We start from the raw sequence: 16,175 nt of genomic DNA on the forward strand, positions 1-16,175 counted from the left end.
CTACATTGTTCTTGAATTTAAAACCACATTTAATTACTTCGTTGTTATAAGTATTACAGATATTCGTATTTTTCTGGTTACTACAGTTATTATTTTTATAATAATAATAATTATTATCATTATTGTCGTAACTATTATTATTATCATAATTATTAATATCACTAATATTGTTACTATTATTGGTTATGTCCTTATTAATATTGGTAGGTATGGAACCAAACCAGAAATGGAATGGAGCATCCTCCACCACGCCAACAATAACATCAGTAGCGCAAGCAAGATCTGCCAAATATGCAACCTTGAACGAATGGTAATTTTAGCAGAAGATAGTAAACAATCACTAAATAAAAGTCGTGATATTTCAAACAATTGTGCACACAACCGACGGTTTTTCTTCAAATAACACCTTGGCGCCTTCTCACCTTTCATACTTTTCATTCACCTTCCACATACACACACACATTAACTTAACATATATCAATATAATTATATATCCTAAGTAACATATAGCTTTATTCATTTATTATTTATATCTATTTCACACAAGTCACTTTCTATTCTCCGATATTTCACATATTCACTTTACCCTCCGACTATAATTCTTCACATCTTTATATGTTAACTTTCAAGTTTAATTGGAAGCCTGTATTCAAATCACAGATAAACCGTGCTTTTTTACCTACTACGCCCAAGAGAGCTAGTAGGTTTTTTACTGCAGGTTTATACTTAGCATACGACTACCTTGTTGTTTTACATTTTAACTTTCATAAATAACACAACTTACTTACTAAATATTTAAAATATCTGTATGGGATATTTAAATTAAACAGCCGACTCCTACTTTACCAATTAATTATTTCATTAATTATTAAATACAATATATATATAATTTAGTTTATTATGATTTTATGTATGTCGCTGTAAATTAATTATCGGTCAGTACATTATAAGCCCAATAACAATTTTGATTTTTTTGTGTTTCGGTTTTTCTTAAAGTTTAATTTTTTTCATTTTTGATTTTTACATTTGAACTAAATCTGCTTCCTAATTCTATATAATTTTGATTCAATCATTACAAACATTCAATATATAATATACATGTTACATCGAGTTTCTGTGACTTTATTGCCTTCACCGTCGTTAAGTTTTATTAAATTTCATTGATTCACTATCTAATGGTTAATTTTTTATTATTTTTAATCAAAATAGATTACATAAAAACTAAATTAATGTTCTTTGCAATACAAATTAAATAGTTTAAATAACCTCGTTTACATTGTGACGTAATTATTAGTTGCAATGAATGTATTTTTCATTAAACGACAATAAATTTTGAATCAGTTATCTTTCTTATTAACGTGAGTTGTTTGTTTACATTATAATTTGTTGTTTTGTTGTGTAATATAGCTTACTTTACTTATTTTAGACTTAATAATCACAAATATTATATAGTTTTATAACAGTCGGACTTAATATTAAGTATTTAACCTATTAATAACTATCACTGTAGAAAATATATTATTTTAATGAAAACATTTATACACCTACTTTATTCTATGCTTCTATTCACTCATTACAGTAATTATTTTTTTACAGAACCCAGTTGAAGTGTGTTGATTCGTTGACACACAGAAACATATGTTGGTAGAATAAAGGAAGATTACTGTATAATTTTTTTTTTTATTTGTACTTCTTTATAACAATACTACAAAACGACACTAAGACACTTTTTAACAACGATTGGATTTTCAGTGGTCTACTCGGGAAGCTTAAAAAGTTTATATCAAGGTATGTTTCGGAACTGACCTTTCAGATTTAGAATGGCTAAAACGGGGTAGGACACTTTGAGCTGGACGAAATGCTTTACTGTCTGAACATTAGAGATTCGCTTGACTGAGCTCCTCACTTGAAAAAAAATTACAAAATTATGTCTAATATTTCAAAAAACCGCCACTAAAAAACTAGCTGACGATAATACGATTACCGCAAAGATGGCTAAACTTTGCAACACTTTATCATAAAAAACAACGCTGGCTAACTTTGACTCATACAATACAAAAGCGACTGCATTCAAGAAATCTAGTGCTTATATACGGTAATGATTTTCGAGAGAATTGGCTTTTCTCTCAACGATCAATTTCCCTATTTGCGGAAGCTTCCTACAATTTAATCAAGTACTTATAGAATAACTTACCAAGGCATAAATGAGTTATATATTTTTAAAAGTCGACAAAAGTGACAAACTTTTGAAAATGAATATTTATTTTATGGTTTATGAAAAAGACAGCTAGAGAACGCTAAACTCAAGAAACAACTGCTGTTCGAAAAAAATTACTAGGCATCAGTTAACTCTTACCATTTATAGAAGTTTTAAATCGACTTATATTCAAATCTGTTCAGGTTCAGATATGCTAATCATAAAAAAATCTATAGGTGGCGTGCATGAAAATGAGATCAAGCTTTCAAAGTATGTTTGTGACTATTTAGAGCAAATTTGTAAAGGGTTATCAAACTGCATTTGATAGCCGTTTTGATACAAAGTTTTGAGAAAAACTCCAAACGTTTAAGAGAAAGCTCGAAAGGTCACGTGATTAACTGATGCAATTTTGCATCTGCGTACTTCAGCCATATATAAATACTCATCATTTTGAGCAGAGAATTATTATAGCCACAACCTTGCTACTGCTTACGTGTAGTTCAACTAAACTTTTGTATTTTTTGATTTTTATATGCCAATATTTTATTGAAATGTTTATTTCTAATTAATTTTTGTACAATTTTAAGTTCAAATAATCTTCATACATCTCAGAAAATACTTTGAGAAGGTCTTGTTGAGAGCTAACCAAATATAAAAACGGGAGTTTTACCTTGTGGGTAAAGAAAGCGCTTCAAGTCTAGTGACTAGAAATTTTTAGTTGAGCAGTAGTTTGAAAACTTACACTAGCTAGAAGCTTAAATGTTTTTAATTAATAAACATTCGAAGAAACGGACTGTTTTGCAAAATAGATGCGGCAGAATACCCACTGCTGTAATGCAGAAAGGGCAAACCTGCACTAATAATAAATTGCAAGGTGCTTAACTTGGTTCTATCTGTTCAGGATAGAATCAATTATATCTGTTTGATTTGTGCTGTCCGCTGACTTTTCATGGCTGACCAAACTTAATATGGATGAAATTGCACACTCAGTTACAATTTTTTCTCGCAAAAATAGTTTAAGTGATGTAAGCAAACTCGAAGCTTTTTTCGAAAATTAGACTTGGTTTCTATTTTAGCCAAAACTGTCAAAATATATCAATCAAACGGCTCATCTATATGAGGTTTGCACAACAAATGAGTTAAAAATGGAACAGTTGATTAAAAAGCTTTATAAAATTTCTTACCAATTTTTAAGTTTTTGCTAACGGAACCTGACTTTTATATTATGCCGATCTACCGATGTAATGTTGTTACTTAGGTACGCTAACCTAGATATTAACTGGCTTAACACGTTATAACAATATCGGTGACGGTTACTTAAATGTTTAGAACTGACTTAGCTAAGTTATTTAGTTAAGTCGACTTATGAAACGCGAATTAACTTAGACTATCATTTAAGCTTAGCCTAATTAAGTAGTAAGATTGTAATACTTAAATTCAAAAGCTCATATAAAAAACAGTCGCCATCGTACAAGTGTACGATGCGAACACAACACTTTGCAATAAATAAGCGTTCTCAACTAAGACACTAAAAACTGACCCACCAAAACAAACGCGTTACTCAATTTAAGTTAAATAAATTTGAAAGAAAAGAAAGAAAGCTACTTTCGACTGCGAAAAACACTGTTGAAGTGTTACAATAGCTAAAGAAATTATATACCGCTAAAATCATACATATCACATTACCTAAGTTCTAACTAAAGGTTGGTAAATATAACTTTTAAGTTTCATTTTACAATAAATATAATGAATTATATTAAGCAACCAGCTATGCTTTTAAAATTTTCAAGAAATACCATTTTACTAAAAAAATTTGCATATTTTGTTTGATTATGACGTCACAATACATCAAAAGCAGTTTAAATGTATTTAAATGTATGCCTATAAGTATAAGCTTTCATTTAAACTATTAATTACAAGTCTTGAACATGTTTTAAGTCAAAAATTAAATTAGATGTGATTTAAAGGTGTCAAATCAGTTTTTTAAGTGCAATTTTTTTGTTTTAAGTAACTTTTACTTTTAACTTCAGTTTATTTTAAATAAGCTAAAAAACATCCTGTAGCGGTATATCAAGTTGTATTTGATAAACCGTTTTGTATTTAAGGGAGAATGCCAGAATGAGACGCGTGCAAGTACTCATGCAATTAAATTAGAGTTCAGATAAGGAGAAAATAAATTAACAAACGTCTGATGTAAATAAAATCATAAAAGAGATATACTTTATACAGGCGTCTGTGAAAAAGGCGTGTCATTTTGATTGCAGTGAGATTTAAGTAAAGATCTTTCCAAATGTAGTTCTAGAATTTGTAATACTAATTGCATTTTCTCCTTTTCGAGAGAACGTAATTTTTTCAAAACCCCAAGCTACGCTTGAGTTTGGCTTTTTAGTTTTTGCTGTTTTGCAGTTAATTATAAGCAAGTGGCTTTATTATTATTATGGAACTTAGTTATTATTTAAATTGTTTATTGTAAAGTCCTTTTTAGTGTTATATTCTTAAAAGTGTTTTATGGGTTAAAGTTTGAGTAGTTTGTTCTTATTCTTATTTTGTATTTTAGATTTAAAACATGTGTAAAGGTTTAAATCTTTTTAAAGTATTTTATAGAGTTCCTATTGTTAGATTGTGTATTTGTTCTTTAATATAAAATATAACTAAAAATTGTCATGCCTAATTTAAGTATTATTTATTATCTGTATTAGTTAAGTTATTGTTTATTATCTATTATGGTTAATAGTGAGGGTGTAAAATATACTATAACCATATAAGTTTATTTTCTGAAGTACCAACATTATTTGTTGGTTTCAATTTAAATCGTATTAGTCTATGTGTCCAGCAAACACCACCCAAATACTGCCTAACCCTAAATTACATTAATTTACTTTTTAACAGAATCAACGTGTAGTTTCAAATTTAGACACTTGTAATATTTTAATAACTAATGTAAAGTTTTTATTTACAATGTTTATTTCTTATATAAATTATTATCCAAAGTAGTTAATTTTATCTTAATTTATACGTTCGGAAAGTATACTTTTCCAGTTCTAACTCATGTGAAAAAGTTTAAATTTTATTTTAAATACATTCTAAAGTAAAGTTTTTATATAGTTATTTTGTGCATGGCTCTTTATATTATTAGTGTTGTATCATTTTATGTTTTTTTAATAATAATCAAACCATTCATTTATTGTGTCTAGTTTATAACGGGTAGCATTTAACAGCTTTAAGTATCATACATTACTATTAGCATTATCTAAGTTTATTAAGTTAAAATGTATCAATATCATTCTATCAATTTAATAACCCTTAATCCCAGTTGGTTAAACAACTATCACAAATTTAGTGGGTATTGCAAAAAAAAACCATAAGGCTTATTCTATTTACAAAAACTATAAACTGTTATGTTTACTGTTAAAAATTTTCATTTAGACCTAAACTAAATTAAAAAAAAACAATTGTATAACTATTTTCGTAAATTTTTTTTTTTATAACTTAATAGTTGTTGTAAAACCAAATATCAACAAGCCTTGAAAAAATCTAGCAAATCGTATTTTTGTAAAATATTATATACAACTTTAGACTTTTAGTGTTTAAGAATATTCCTTATATTAAGTTTGTTTTACTTAATAATTGACTATTTTTTTCATACACTGTTTTGAATTTATAATCTCGGTTGTTTCTATTTAGAGTTTTTTTCTTTACGTTGGTAACACTTATAAGAAGATAAATGTTTTATTAACTTCGCATACTCTATGAAATCAAAGTTAGTATTTCAACTAAGTTAAGGTTTTTAAAATGATGTTGTTATTAGGGTTGCTGTCAAGTTTGCACGAGCGTACAAAATTGCACGAAGATACTTTTGCAGAATGAACTATATTGAAAGAAGAAAAAATTGAACGCAGGATCACTTTTGCACAAAGACACTTTTGCATGGAGACATTTTTGCTTGGGTTGATATTTTTATTTTATTTTTTACTACTACTGTTACCCTTAACCCTTACCTTCGGTCGGTAAACTATTATTATTTTTTAAATATTTATTCTAGTTATTTGTTTTTTTTTTTACTATCACTGTTACCCCTAACCCTTACCCTCAGTTGGTAGCTTTTTTTTTCTTTTTAGCTAATTTGTTTTTATTATTCTTTTTTTTTATAATAATTTCTATAATAATTTTTATTAGTTTTGTTTTTATTTTTATTTTTACTATCACTGTTACCCCTAGCCCTTACTCTCGGTCAGTAACTTTTTTTTTAGTTTTGTTTTTTATTATTTTATATTTTAGTCTTTTTTACTGTTTTTATATACTTTTTTTTTCTGTTTTTTTTTACTCTCGTGCGAAAATGACTCTCTGTGCAAAATTGTAACTCGTGCAAAATTGAACCTTGGTGCAAAAATGTCTTCGTGCAATTTTGTCCCATCGTGCAAACTTGTCTTTGTGTAAAAGTATCTTTGTGCAATTAGTGTCCTTGTGCAATTACAGTAACCTCTCGGATCTTTACGCACTCGTGACGTTACGCACTCTCGTTTAGTTACGCATTTCAGAATTATATAAATTTCAGAAATAAAAATTTTATTTTTTTTTAATATTGCAAAAATTAGGTTTATTGCAAAAATTTTTAACTTAAAATATGTCTTTGAATGCTAATACACCTCTCTATATTTTTAGACTTTGTAAATTTATGTTCCTTGACTAATTGATAAATATTTAGTTATACCCCATTATATCAGAAATTTTGTTAAAAATAAAATATTAAATCAAAATTCTGAAAGAAATATGACTGTGTTTAATAATAAAAGTATAATGAAATAGTGAGAGTTTAAAACACAAAGAAATAATACAGCAGTCTTGCCCTATATATTAATAAACACTTTTTTATAATTGTAAAGAAATGCTTAATTATAAATTGAATTTGCTAAGTAGAATAAAATCTAAATGTCAAATATAAATAAAGATTAAGATAAGTTATACTTATTATTAAAATAGTAAAATTATTTCTACCCGTATTATTATTTCAAAGAAATTCAAATCCTTTTTTTTATATATTTATAGTTTTATCTGTTGTTTTCATATTTATAAATAAAGTAAACAAATAGTTAAAAGTGGGAAAGTGCCCAGTCTGCTTTTAACTAGAAGCAATATTAAAAAACAGCCATTATAGTGAGTATAATTGGTACCTCTCGTTTCTTTACGATCTCTCATATCTTTACGCACTTTTTCTGTGGACACAATGTGCGTAAATAAGCGAGAGGTTACTGTAGTGTCCTTGTGCAATTTTGTCTCCGTGCAATTTAGTCCCTTAGTGCATTTTTGTCTTCGCGCAACTTTGACCTGTTCCCTGTATTGCTGTTTTTTTGATAAAAGGTTTTATGTTCTAAAAGTAGTGATGACTTTTTTTTTACAAAAAAAAATTTTGTAATGAATTAGAAAAGATATAGCCAACTTTTTCTACTAAATATTAATTTAAAATCAGTGATATAAGTTAATAGCTTAAATGATAATCTTATTAAGCTTTATTGCTGTCTTATTATTAAAAGATTTTACGTTCTAAAAGTATTGATGACTTTTTCTTTGTAAAACGTACATTGTCTTGAATTAAAAGTTATACAGTTTACTTTTTCAACTAAAAAATTGATTTAAAGTCAGTATTGTAAGTTAATAGGTTTATGTTGTCTAATCTAAAAAAATTAGACATTAAGCTACATGAACATTAGAAGTGTATAAAAAGAAATTAAAAATTAAGCACACAAAATGTTTAATCCAAACTAATTATTAATGCAGTAATCCTTATAACAAGAAATAATTCTACATGGTTTAAAACACAATACAGACAATTTTCAATAAAAAGATAAATATATCAGTTACATTGAATTGTTGAAGAAGTTGTTATAAAAAAATTAGATTAAAAAAAGTAGTACGTGTAAACTTGGAAAGCAAAACGTTTAGATATTTTTTGTCAGTTAAAAAAAGTTAAAAGAAGTAAAACTTTAGTACGTAAACCAGCTATAGTCTAAATTATTTTTAATAAAAACATATACTAACTACTTGTAAAATTTTATTAGCTTGTTATTTATTTGTTGCTTAAAAGAAATTTGGTGCTGTGCGAATAACGATATGTTAATATTTCTGATTCTTTAACACTTTAGTAAGCAAAAACCATCGTTAAACTTAACACAAAAATAAAAGCTTAACTTCTAATGGAAATGGCGAATAGTCCCTAGTATCTGGAACAGTGTTTACTGTTATTTAAAATAAAGTTTTTAACACTGTTTGAAGGTGTTATGACAATTGGACGTTATGCAAAATTTCTGTATAACTACGGCTGTTGATGTCCTTTTTGACTTATAGTAACGGACAATTTGTTGATGACACGCTGATTTTATTTTCTTAGAATACAGAATTTAGAGTTTCAGACAAGCAAATTGAATTTTTTATTTATTTTTTTTTTTGAAAGTAAGTACCAAGTTAATAAGTTATTTTTTAGTGTCAATAATTTTTAATCGGTTTTATACATTTTAAATGTCTTTTAACTAACATTTTTATTGAAAACTGCTGTATTAAACTTTTTTGTTGTAAATTATAGTCAGTAGTTGTTAACTTTAGTTATCATTTAAGTTATTATTTAAGTTGTCCAACTATCATACACTAAGATATCATGAGCGTGTCTCCAAAACGGAGTCTAAAATTAAAAATGAGCAGCTTATAAGTATAAGTTCGTTTAATGCAGGGTTTTCCAAACTTTTTTTTTATAAGACCCCCATTAAAAAAATAAAAATAGCTATGAACCTTTCCGACAAGATTTTTTTAAAAACTTCCCTTAAATACACCTAAGACCTTTTATTTCCTCTTCACCATCAACTCAAGAATATCTAGTGTAAGTTTCAAACCACGGCTCAATGGATCACTCTTTTACAGCTTGTAACCCTCTAAATTTCTAAAGTTTTCCCTTAATATCTAGTATAAGTTCAAAACTACCGTTAAATACCCCTAAAACCTTTTTGCCCTTCACCATCAACTTCAGAATATTTAGTGTAAGTTTCAAATAATGACCTAATGGCTCCCCTGTGGTTCTTGACTACTCATGGTCCTCCCCTTTGGCCCCTTGCTGCTTATGGCTCCTAAGGGGGTCATATGGGAAACCCTGTTCTAATGTAAACGGCCTTGCATACGGCGTACATTTATGATTCTTAAACATTTTAGAAAGCAAAAACCATTGTTAAAATTACTTTAAACAGTAAAAGTTTAACTTGTTCACTGGCATAACGAATAAAAACGTTTTTTTAATGTTTTATACAGTTTTTAGAGAAATCAATTACAAACAATAAACTACAGTTTTTAATTGTATACGGTCGTTGTTAAGCTTATTTAGAAAATCTGTGTTTGCCTTAAGATAAACTTTTTAAGAGTTTTATATTTAGAAATTCTGTATTTAGGATAAAGTTTTTAAACTTACTTCTTATATTTATTCAAAATTAATAGCTAATTGTTTTTTAATACAAATCCCAACGAAGCAAGCTTGCTGGACTATATAACAAACGCTTTCTGTTCAGTACTTTTCTTTATTGAAAAACATATGCTTCTATGTGTTAAACAAATTAACACAGTTTAATGGAATTCTGTAAAAAAAGTAAGTACTGCAGAAAACAGAAAAGAAGATAAAGTAGATCAATATATTATATACTAAAGCATAAGTCACAACTATTATAAATTAATAATTATTAGTTTTACATCACTTCTGATTTTAATTAGCTTTAAAAATGATAAGTTAACATCTTTAGTTGTATAGAATAATAAACATACAGCATTTTATAGTACTTTAGTTTGAATATATTTATTAATTTAAGTTTAAGTTGCTTATTATTTTTTATTTACTCACTCCATTTTCATAGTTTATAACAGTTGATTATATAACATATAAAGTATCTACTATTAATTATTATCCTAAAATATTTATGGCTTGTATTTAAGTATATTCATCTACTTAAAATTCTATTCTTTTTCTGACGTATTTATTAACTTTTACTTAACTCCGTAGAATTGTGTTAACTTGTTCAATAAAGACAGCACTGTGCAAAATGTTTTTATTGTTTTATTTATGTTTATTAATTTGTTTATAAGAAAAAAATGTATTACCATAACTTTTTATTTACCACATTAGAAAAATTACTATGTTTTGTACAACTAATTTAAAAGCGAATTGTAAAAATCCTAGATTTAAAATAAAACTTATTTATGTAATTTTCAATTAAAGTAAATTATTTAATAAACACATTTATAAATTAACTTTTAAGAGTTTCTAAAATTATTAACTTTTTGTAACAGCTTATTTAAAAATACAGTAACATACATTAAAAAATAATTAAATGATGTCATCTATTTGCCAAGAGAACAAAAATGATTTGAGGAAGAGAGAAAGTGAAAGACTAAGTCAAAACTTAACCGATTTCCCACAGCAAAAAAGCAATGCTTTTTTGGAGTTATGTAAGAAAAATAGTACGATAATGTTTCAAAACAAAACATTGCCAAGTCAAAAAGGTACTGAAAAAAAGTTGTAGTTTAGTATATTTATTTCTATACTCGTTTATATTTGTGAAAACTAGTTAAGTTAGAAATATTAAAAGTTAGAAAAAGTTAGTTTAAGATGTAAAGCAAAGTGTATTAAAAATAAAAGTTTTATCCAAAAAATATAAAGTATAAAGAGATAGTAAACGTAGTGTGGTAGTTATTTTTAGTTAAAGTGTAACCGTCATCAATTACGTTGATGTTAGGTTGGTTTAGCTGCTCTTAAATAAGATAACAAGAAACGGTTATTTAAAGTATTACAGTCGTTCAGATGGAACGCAGGCTTAATTTGATATACTAGTACTTACCATGAAAATAATAATACAAAAACTAGTTATTAGTGCACGTGATTTTATATACAACATTAATAAACACATCGTGAAATAAGTGAAAGAAAAGAAATTAAAACCAATGACTTCTGATAAGAGCCCAGTAGGCACATATACTAACTACTAAACATTTTGTTGAAATGTACAGAAAGTAGACTGGACGATCAAGTATTCTATCCACATTTTATCAATAAAACCCTTCTCGATTGTTCATCATACGATTCACAATCCTATCGTCAACACGTAGTTTTGTGCGCTCTCTCCCCCGGTAGTAATACGCCGACTCGCGTCTCTTCCGTCACTCAATCCGCGACTCGCGTCTGCAAGCTAAGTTTTAAACTCTTTCTCTCAAATTTACTTCACGCTTCCTTTTCTCATTTTCTATTCTCAATACTAGTTGTGACGTCACTGAAAACATTGAAATTCTTTAACTTTAACTCTTCTGAAATAAAACGAAGCATAAAATGTAATGATTGGTTCGTTACAAAAGCTGTTTAGAATGTTATTTTACACTTTATTTTAGTAATTGTATAAGTTTATAAAACCAGTGAAAAGCCTAAGTTACTTACATTTTAATTATAGCAACTTTTACTCCTTATTTAAAGTTAAACTGGTCTTTTAATGATATTAATTAAAGAGTTAAAATTTTTTTTAATTTACTTTTTATCTCTTGTATAGCAATTTAGGTTGAAAATTTAGAAACGTTTTAAAATTTTATTTACTTAATACTGTTTGAGTTATAAAATTTAATTTTTTTGTGAGCTCTTTGATTGTTTCTATTGAAGACTGTTATAAACATCAGTTCTATATTATATCAAATAATTTTAGCATATTAACAATGTATTCTAGTATAAGAAAGAAAAAAATTCATCGATTGTTTTCACGATAACTTTGAAGATGTTAATTCTAAAAATATAACTTATGCTTTTTTAGGTTCTGTATATCTGTATTGTTAAACTAGCACATTGAAACGTCGTGAGTTATAATAATTTAAGCGTTTTAAATAAGTTTTATTATGACTCTAGCAGGGGCGACGAGTTGGGAGGAACGTTGGGGCAGTTGTTCCTCCTAAAATTGAGAAGAACATATAAATTTGATGCAAAATGTATCAGTTTAATTTTTTAAGCTGTTATTTTCCCTGGTAAATTATTATTATTTTTAATTTTTATGTTTGTTATTCAAAAACTCCGTTACGAGAGTCAAAGAAAGTGTACTTTTCCTTCTAAAAAACTTTTTAACGCATATACATTCGATTACATTTCATAAGGATTAAGAACAGAAGGAGCTGACAGAGGTTACTGCTTCTTGGTACTGGAACTAACTTAATTGAATTTTTCTAAACTTAAAAAAACATCTAGCTAAACTTGCCTTTTAAATGGCTTCAGTATAGACAAGGTTTCAAAAAAGTAGTAATGTGATACAGTGCACACTTTTGATATTTTATTGGCCTTACTATACAAAAACACTAACTTGATTCTTAGTAAACTTAAATGAGAAATTCATAATTTACTTAAAATATTGAGAGCTTATATTTGTTATTATGCTAATTAAGAGAACTAAAAAATTCATCAATTTTTTAAGCAAATTAGTCATTGTTATTTATTAATTTTTTTCTTTAAGTCTTTAATTTTAAAACAGTTAGTTTAATGTAAATTTATGTACTTATTAAAAAAAGTTTTACTTTTAGTTTCAAAACTTTACTGGTTTCTAAAGAAACAATATTTTGAACAACTTTGAACTGTAATTTAAATAAATGCTTTAAATAATTTCATAAATAATGCATTACTAAACTCCACTGTTACAAATGAAAGATCATTGAACTTAGTTTTAATTTAAAATTAATTTTTTTTTTTGATGTTGAATAATTTGCTTTATAAGTTGATAATCTGTTTTTTATTCTGGTTGCTACAATATTACATTTACAATTTATATTTTATTTTTTAGTAACCTGGTATGTTTTTATAAACTTCATCTAATAATTAAAAGTAAGTTATTGAGAAAGTTAGCTATGAAACTTTGGTTTCTTTCATTAAATTTTTTTTAGCCGTGCAACATTTAACCTGAGAAGGCCATAGGTATAGACTTCTAATTAGAGGATAATGTTGGTTGAAGACCAAAACAATTCATTTGGCAAAGCTACTGCACGTATAGCAGTTTAAGTTTGTATACCTAACAATAATAACCCGAATCAAATCACTTTTTAGTTACAAGTCATTTCTTGTAGTCTTTATGACGTCACAACAAATCTTTTCAACTTATTACGAATTGTTTTGCGAAGTTTTTGTATGTATACAAATAAAAGTTTGTATACCTATTAATGATAACCTGGATTAAATGTTTTCTTAGTTTTTAAGTCTGCCTATTTTATTATGACTTCACAACAAAAAAAACTCCTTCTCTACTTATGATTTTTTCTATTTTAAGTTTTAAATTTTTCCGCGCCCCTTAATAAAAAAACCACGCGTCGCCACTGGACTTTAGTATTGTTTTTTTTTACAAAGTATAGTTTTTACAACAAATTAATATATATTTATAATTTCAAAATCAAAAGTTCAACTTAAATAATTTTATCTTAAAATTGCTTATTACACTTTGGTTTTGATTTTGATTTCAAACCTATCTACTAAAAAAAAAATTTAAATTTTTACATTATAAACTATTTGCATACGGCAATTTATACGTTGATACAGTTCTATTGAAAATATTAATTGAGATTTAGAGCTTAAAAACTATAAAAACTGGAGATGTAAGAGTATAAGTTTGTAGAACTTAAGAAGAGGTTAAAGTAACTGGTGTTAAAAAAATATTGTTATAATAGAAACTAATTGTTACTTTTTGAGTATAAGGTTAAAGGTTTAATGTAAGTACCAATCGTTAGTGTAAAGTGCAAAAAAAAACTTTAGTCAACAATGAAGATAAAAGAGTTTTGGTTTACAAGTTAAAAGTTTTATTTTAAGATGATAGACTAAGTTTGTTACACAAACGAAAAAGTCCGTGAAAGTTATAGAGGTAGAAAACAATATTACTTTAATGTTTTAGAGTTATAGTTTTAGCAAAACGTAAATTTAAAAATACGAGTAAAACAAAAACAAACAGTTAAAACTTTATTATGCATGTATCACCTTGACGGATTAAACACAATTTGAATAAAAACTTTTAGTATGTTAATATACCAAATCAAGCTTTACTAATGTTCGTGTGATCCAAATAAATATAAAAACTTCGATAATCAACTTTAATTTAAAACAAATACCTAATCAATTAATTTTTTTTTGTAGGTGATATCAAGAAAGATGACTATGCACTAGTATCTCTTTTGAAATTACAGAAGCTTTCTTCGAACCAACATTTGCGGAGTAAAATGTGCAGAGTTATCGAAGAAAAATTAAACATTCAAAACGCAGCGTTTTTTTATTACTTAACAGGAGTGTTCAATTTGCCAAGTGCAAATGAGACAATTTTCAGCTATATAGAACGTTGCTTCACAATGGTGGTTGAAACTCAAAACTTTTTAGATTTGGGTTTCACTTATTTATTAAAAATACTCGCAAGTTCTGGACTTAGAATAACTTCAGAAGTTGAAGTTTACAACGCAGCTGACCGGTGGATGAGGCACAACATTGAAGAACGCAGCAGGCACGCTAAAAGTCTCTTGTCAAAAGTGCGCCTTGTTTTTTTAACTGACCGCACCATAAGACTGCTACTGGATGAATTTTCGGCCTTTTTTAAGGAGAAAGATTTTTTAATGAAACTAAAGGAAGCTACTGCGAGAGGGTCATTGTTCTTCGACGGTTATAAAATTTCTTATGCAAGCAGACACTGCGATCAAAAATCCTATAAAGTTTTGCTTTGCGGAGGTTTTACCGGCTCACCAAGTATATACACCAGTGAAGTAAATGTTGTCGATGCAAACAATTTCGGCATTGCAAAAGCTCTCCCTCCAATGATAGAACAGCGAGCAGTTTTCCATGCAGTATGTCTTAAAGGAGAGCTTTATGTTCTTGGTGGTCTTTCACGAACATACACCATCAATAAATTTTCGCCCACCACTAACGTTTGGAGCAGGCTAGGAAGAATTCAAGGCATGATTCGTTTGAATTTTTGCTCTTGCGCGTTCATGGACAAGATCTATGTCATGGGAGGTTTTTTCTATGTCCTGGGAGGACGTGGAAACACTGCATCTTGTTTGCAATTTGCTACAAAAAACCGCAGGTGGAAAGAAGTTTCCAGAATGAAAGAAGGAAGGACGTCGGCGGCTTGCGCAGTATTTCAAGGAAGAATTGTGGTTGCCGGTGGCGGACTTAATTTAACAAACACTGTTGAGTCGTACGATGTTTTGCCAGACAGGTGGTCGCAAATGCCGAACATGATCACCAGCAAAGCGAACCACAGTTTAGTTGCTGTTAAGAACAAGTTGTTCGTTTTTTCGCAAGGAGTAAACGCCTGCGAAGTATTTGACGGCGCCTGTAAAAAGTTTGTCTCTCTCAAACTGCCCGAACTAGTTTCGGGTATTAGAGTCAGGGCTGTTTCCGTTGAAAATAATATTTTTGTCTTTCAGGAAGACAGCTCGAGCGTGATTTGTTACGATGTTGAAAAAGATGAATGGTCATATAAACCATGTGAAGTTACGGAAAACATCAAAGGCTATTCTTGCGTAACATTACCTTTGTATTAACAGTATGAGTACTTGTAATTATTGCTTAGTTATTTTTAGACCTTATCTTTTTCTTAATTTTAAGTTTGCAGTTATTTTCTTGCTGTATATTGGTTACAAACGATGTAGTATCAATTATTTTACAAACTTATAACTAATTATTGATAACTTTAAAAGTTATGATTTTTTATTAAAGTTTAATCTATAAAGTTCATTATAAAGATAACTACGATAAATTAAAAAAACATTCATTGAACTATTATTTACGTTTTTAAACGTGTACTATAAAAATCTTCATAAGCAGAATTATTTTCTGAACGTATGAATGCATATATCGAAGTTCTTACTGTCTTTTATTTCATACTTGTTCAGTATTGATAATCTTAAATTATATCTAACTATTAGTCAAAAGTTTTTGATTAATATAATAAAAATTCCA

The 16,175-nt window shown here is 27.7% G+C and overlaps 1 protein-coding gene across 1 annotated transcript; it reads left to right on the forward strand.

Moving 5' to 3' along the window:
* The first annotated feature begins 209 nt into the window (after positions 1-209).
* Positions 210-15,757, forward strand: LOC145844872 (kelch-like protein 35). Its single transcript, XM_082952292.1, has 2 exons — positions 210-310; positions 14,635-15,757. Exons 1-2 carry the CDS (start codon positions 210-212, stop codon positions 15,755-15,757), a joined length of 1,224 nt encoding a protein of 407 aa, XP_082808418.1.
* The last annotated feature ends 418 nt before the right edge of the window (positions 15,758-16,175 follow it).

The sequence above is a fragment of the Thalia democratica genome, chromosome 9 (assembly GCF_965202585.1).
Source record: "Thalia democratica chromosome 9, ktThaDemo2.hap1.1, whole genome shotgun sequence".
NCBI classification, from domain to species: Eukaryota; Metazoa; Chordata; class Thaliacea; order Salpida; family Salpidae; genus Thalia; species Thalia democratica.

What these genes read in the sequence shown, in the direction of transcription:
- LOC145844872 (XM_082952292.1), top strand. Translation starts at nt 210, where the DNA reads ATGGAACCAAACCAGAAATGGAATGGAGCATCCTCCACCACGCCAACA. An exon ending in TATGCAACCTTGAACGAATG is followed by an intron (nt 311 to 14,634) that starts GTAATTTTAGCA and finishes AATACTCGCAAG; the next exon opens with TTCTGGACTTAGAATAACTT.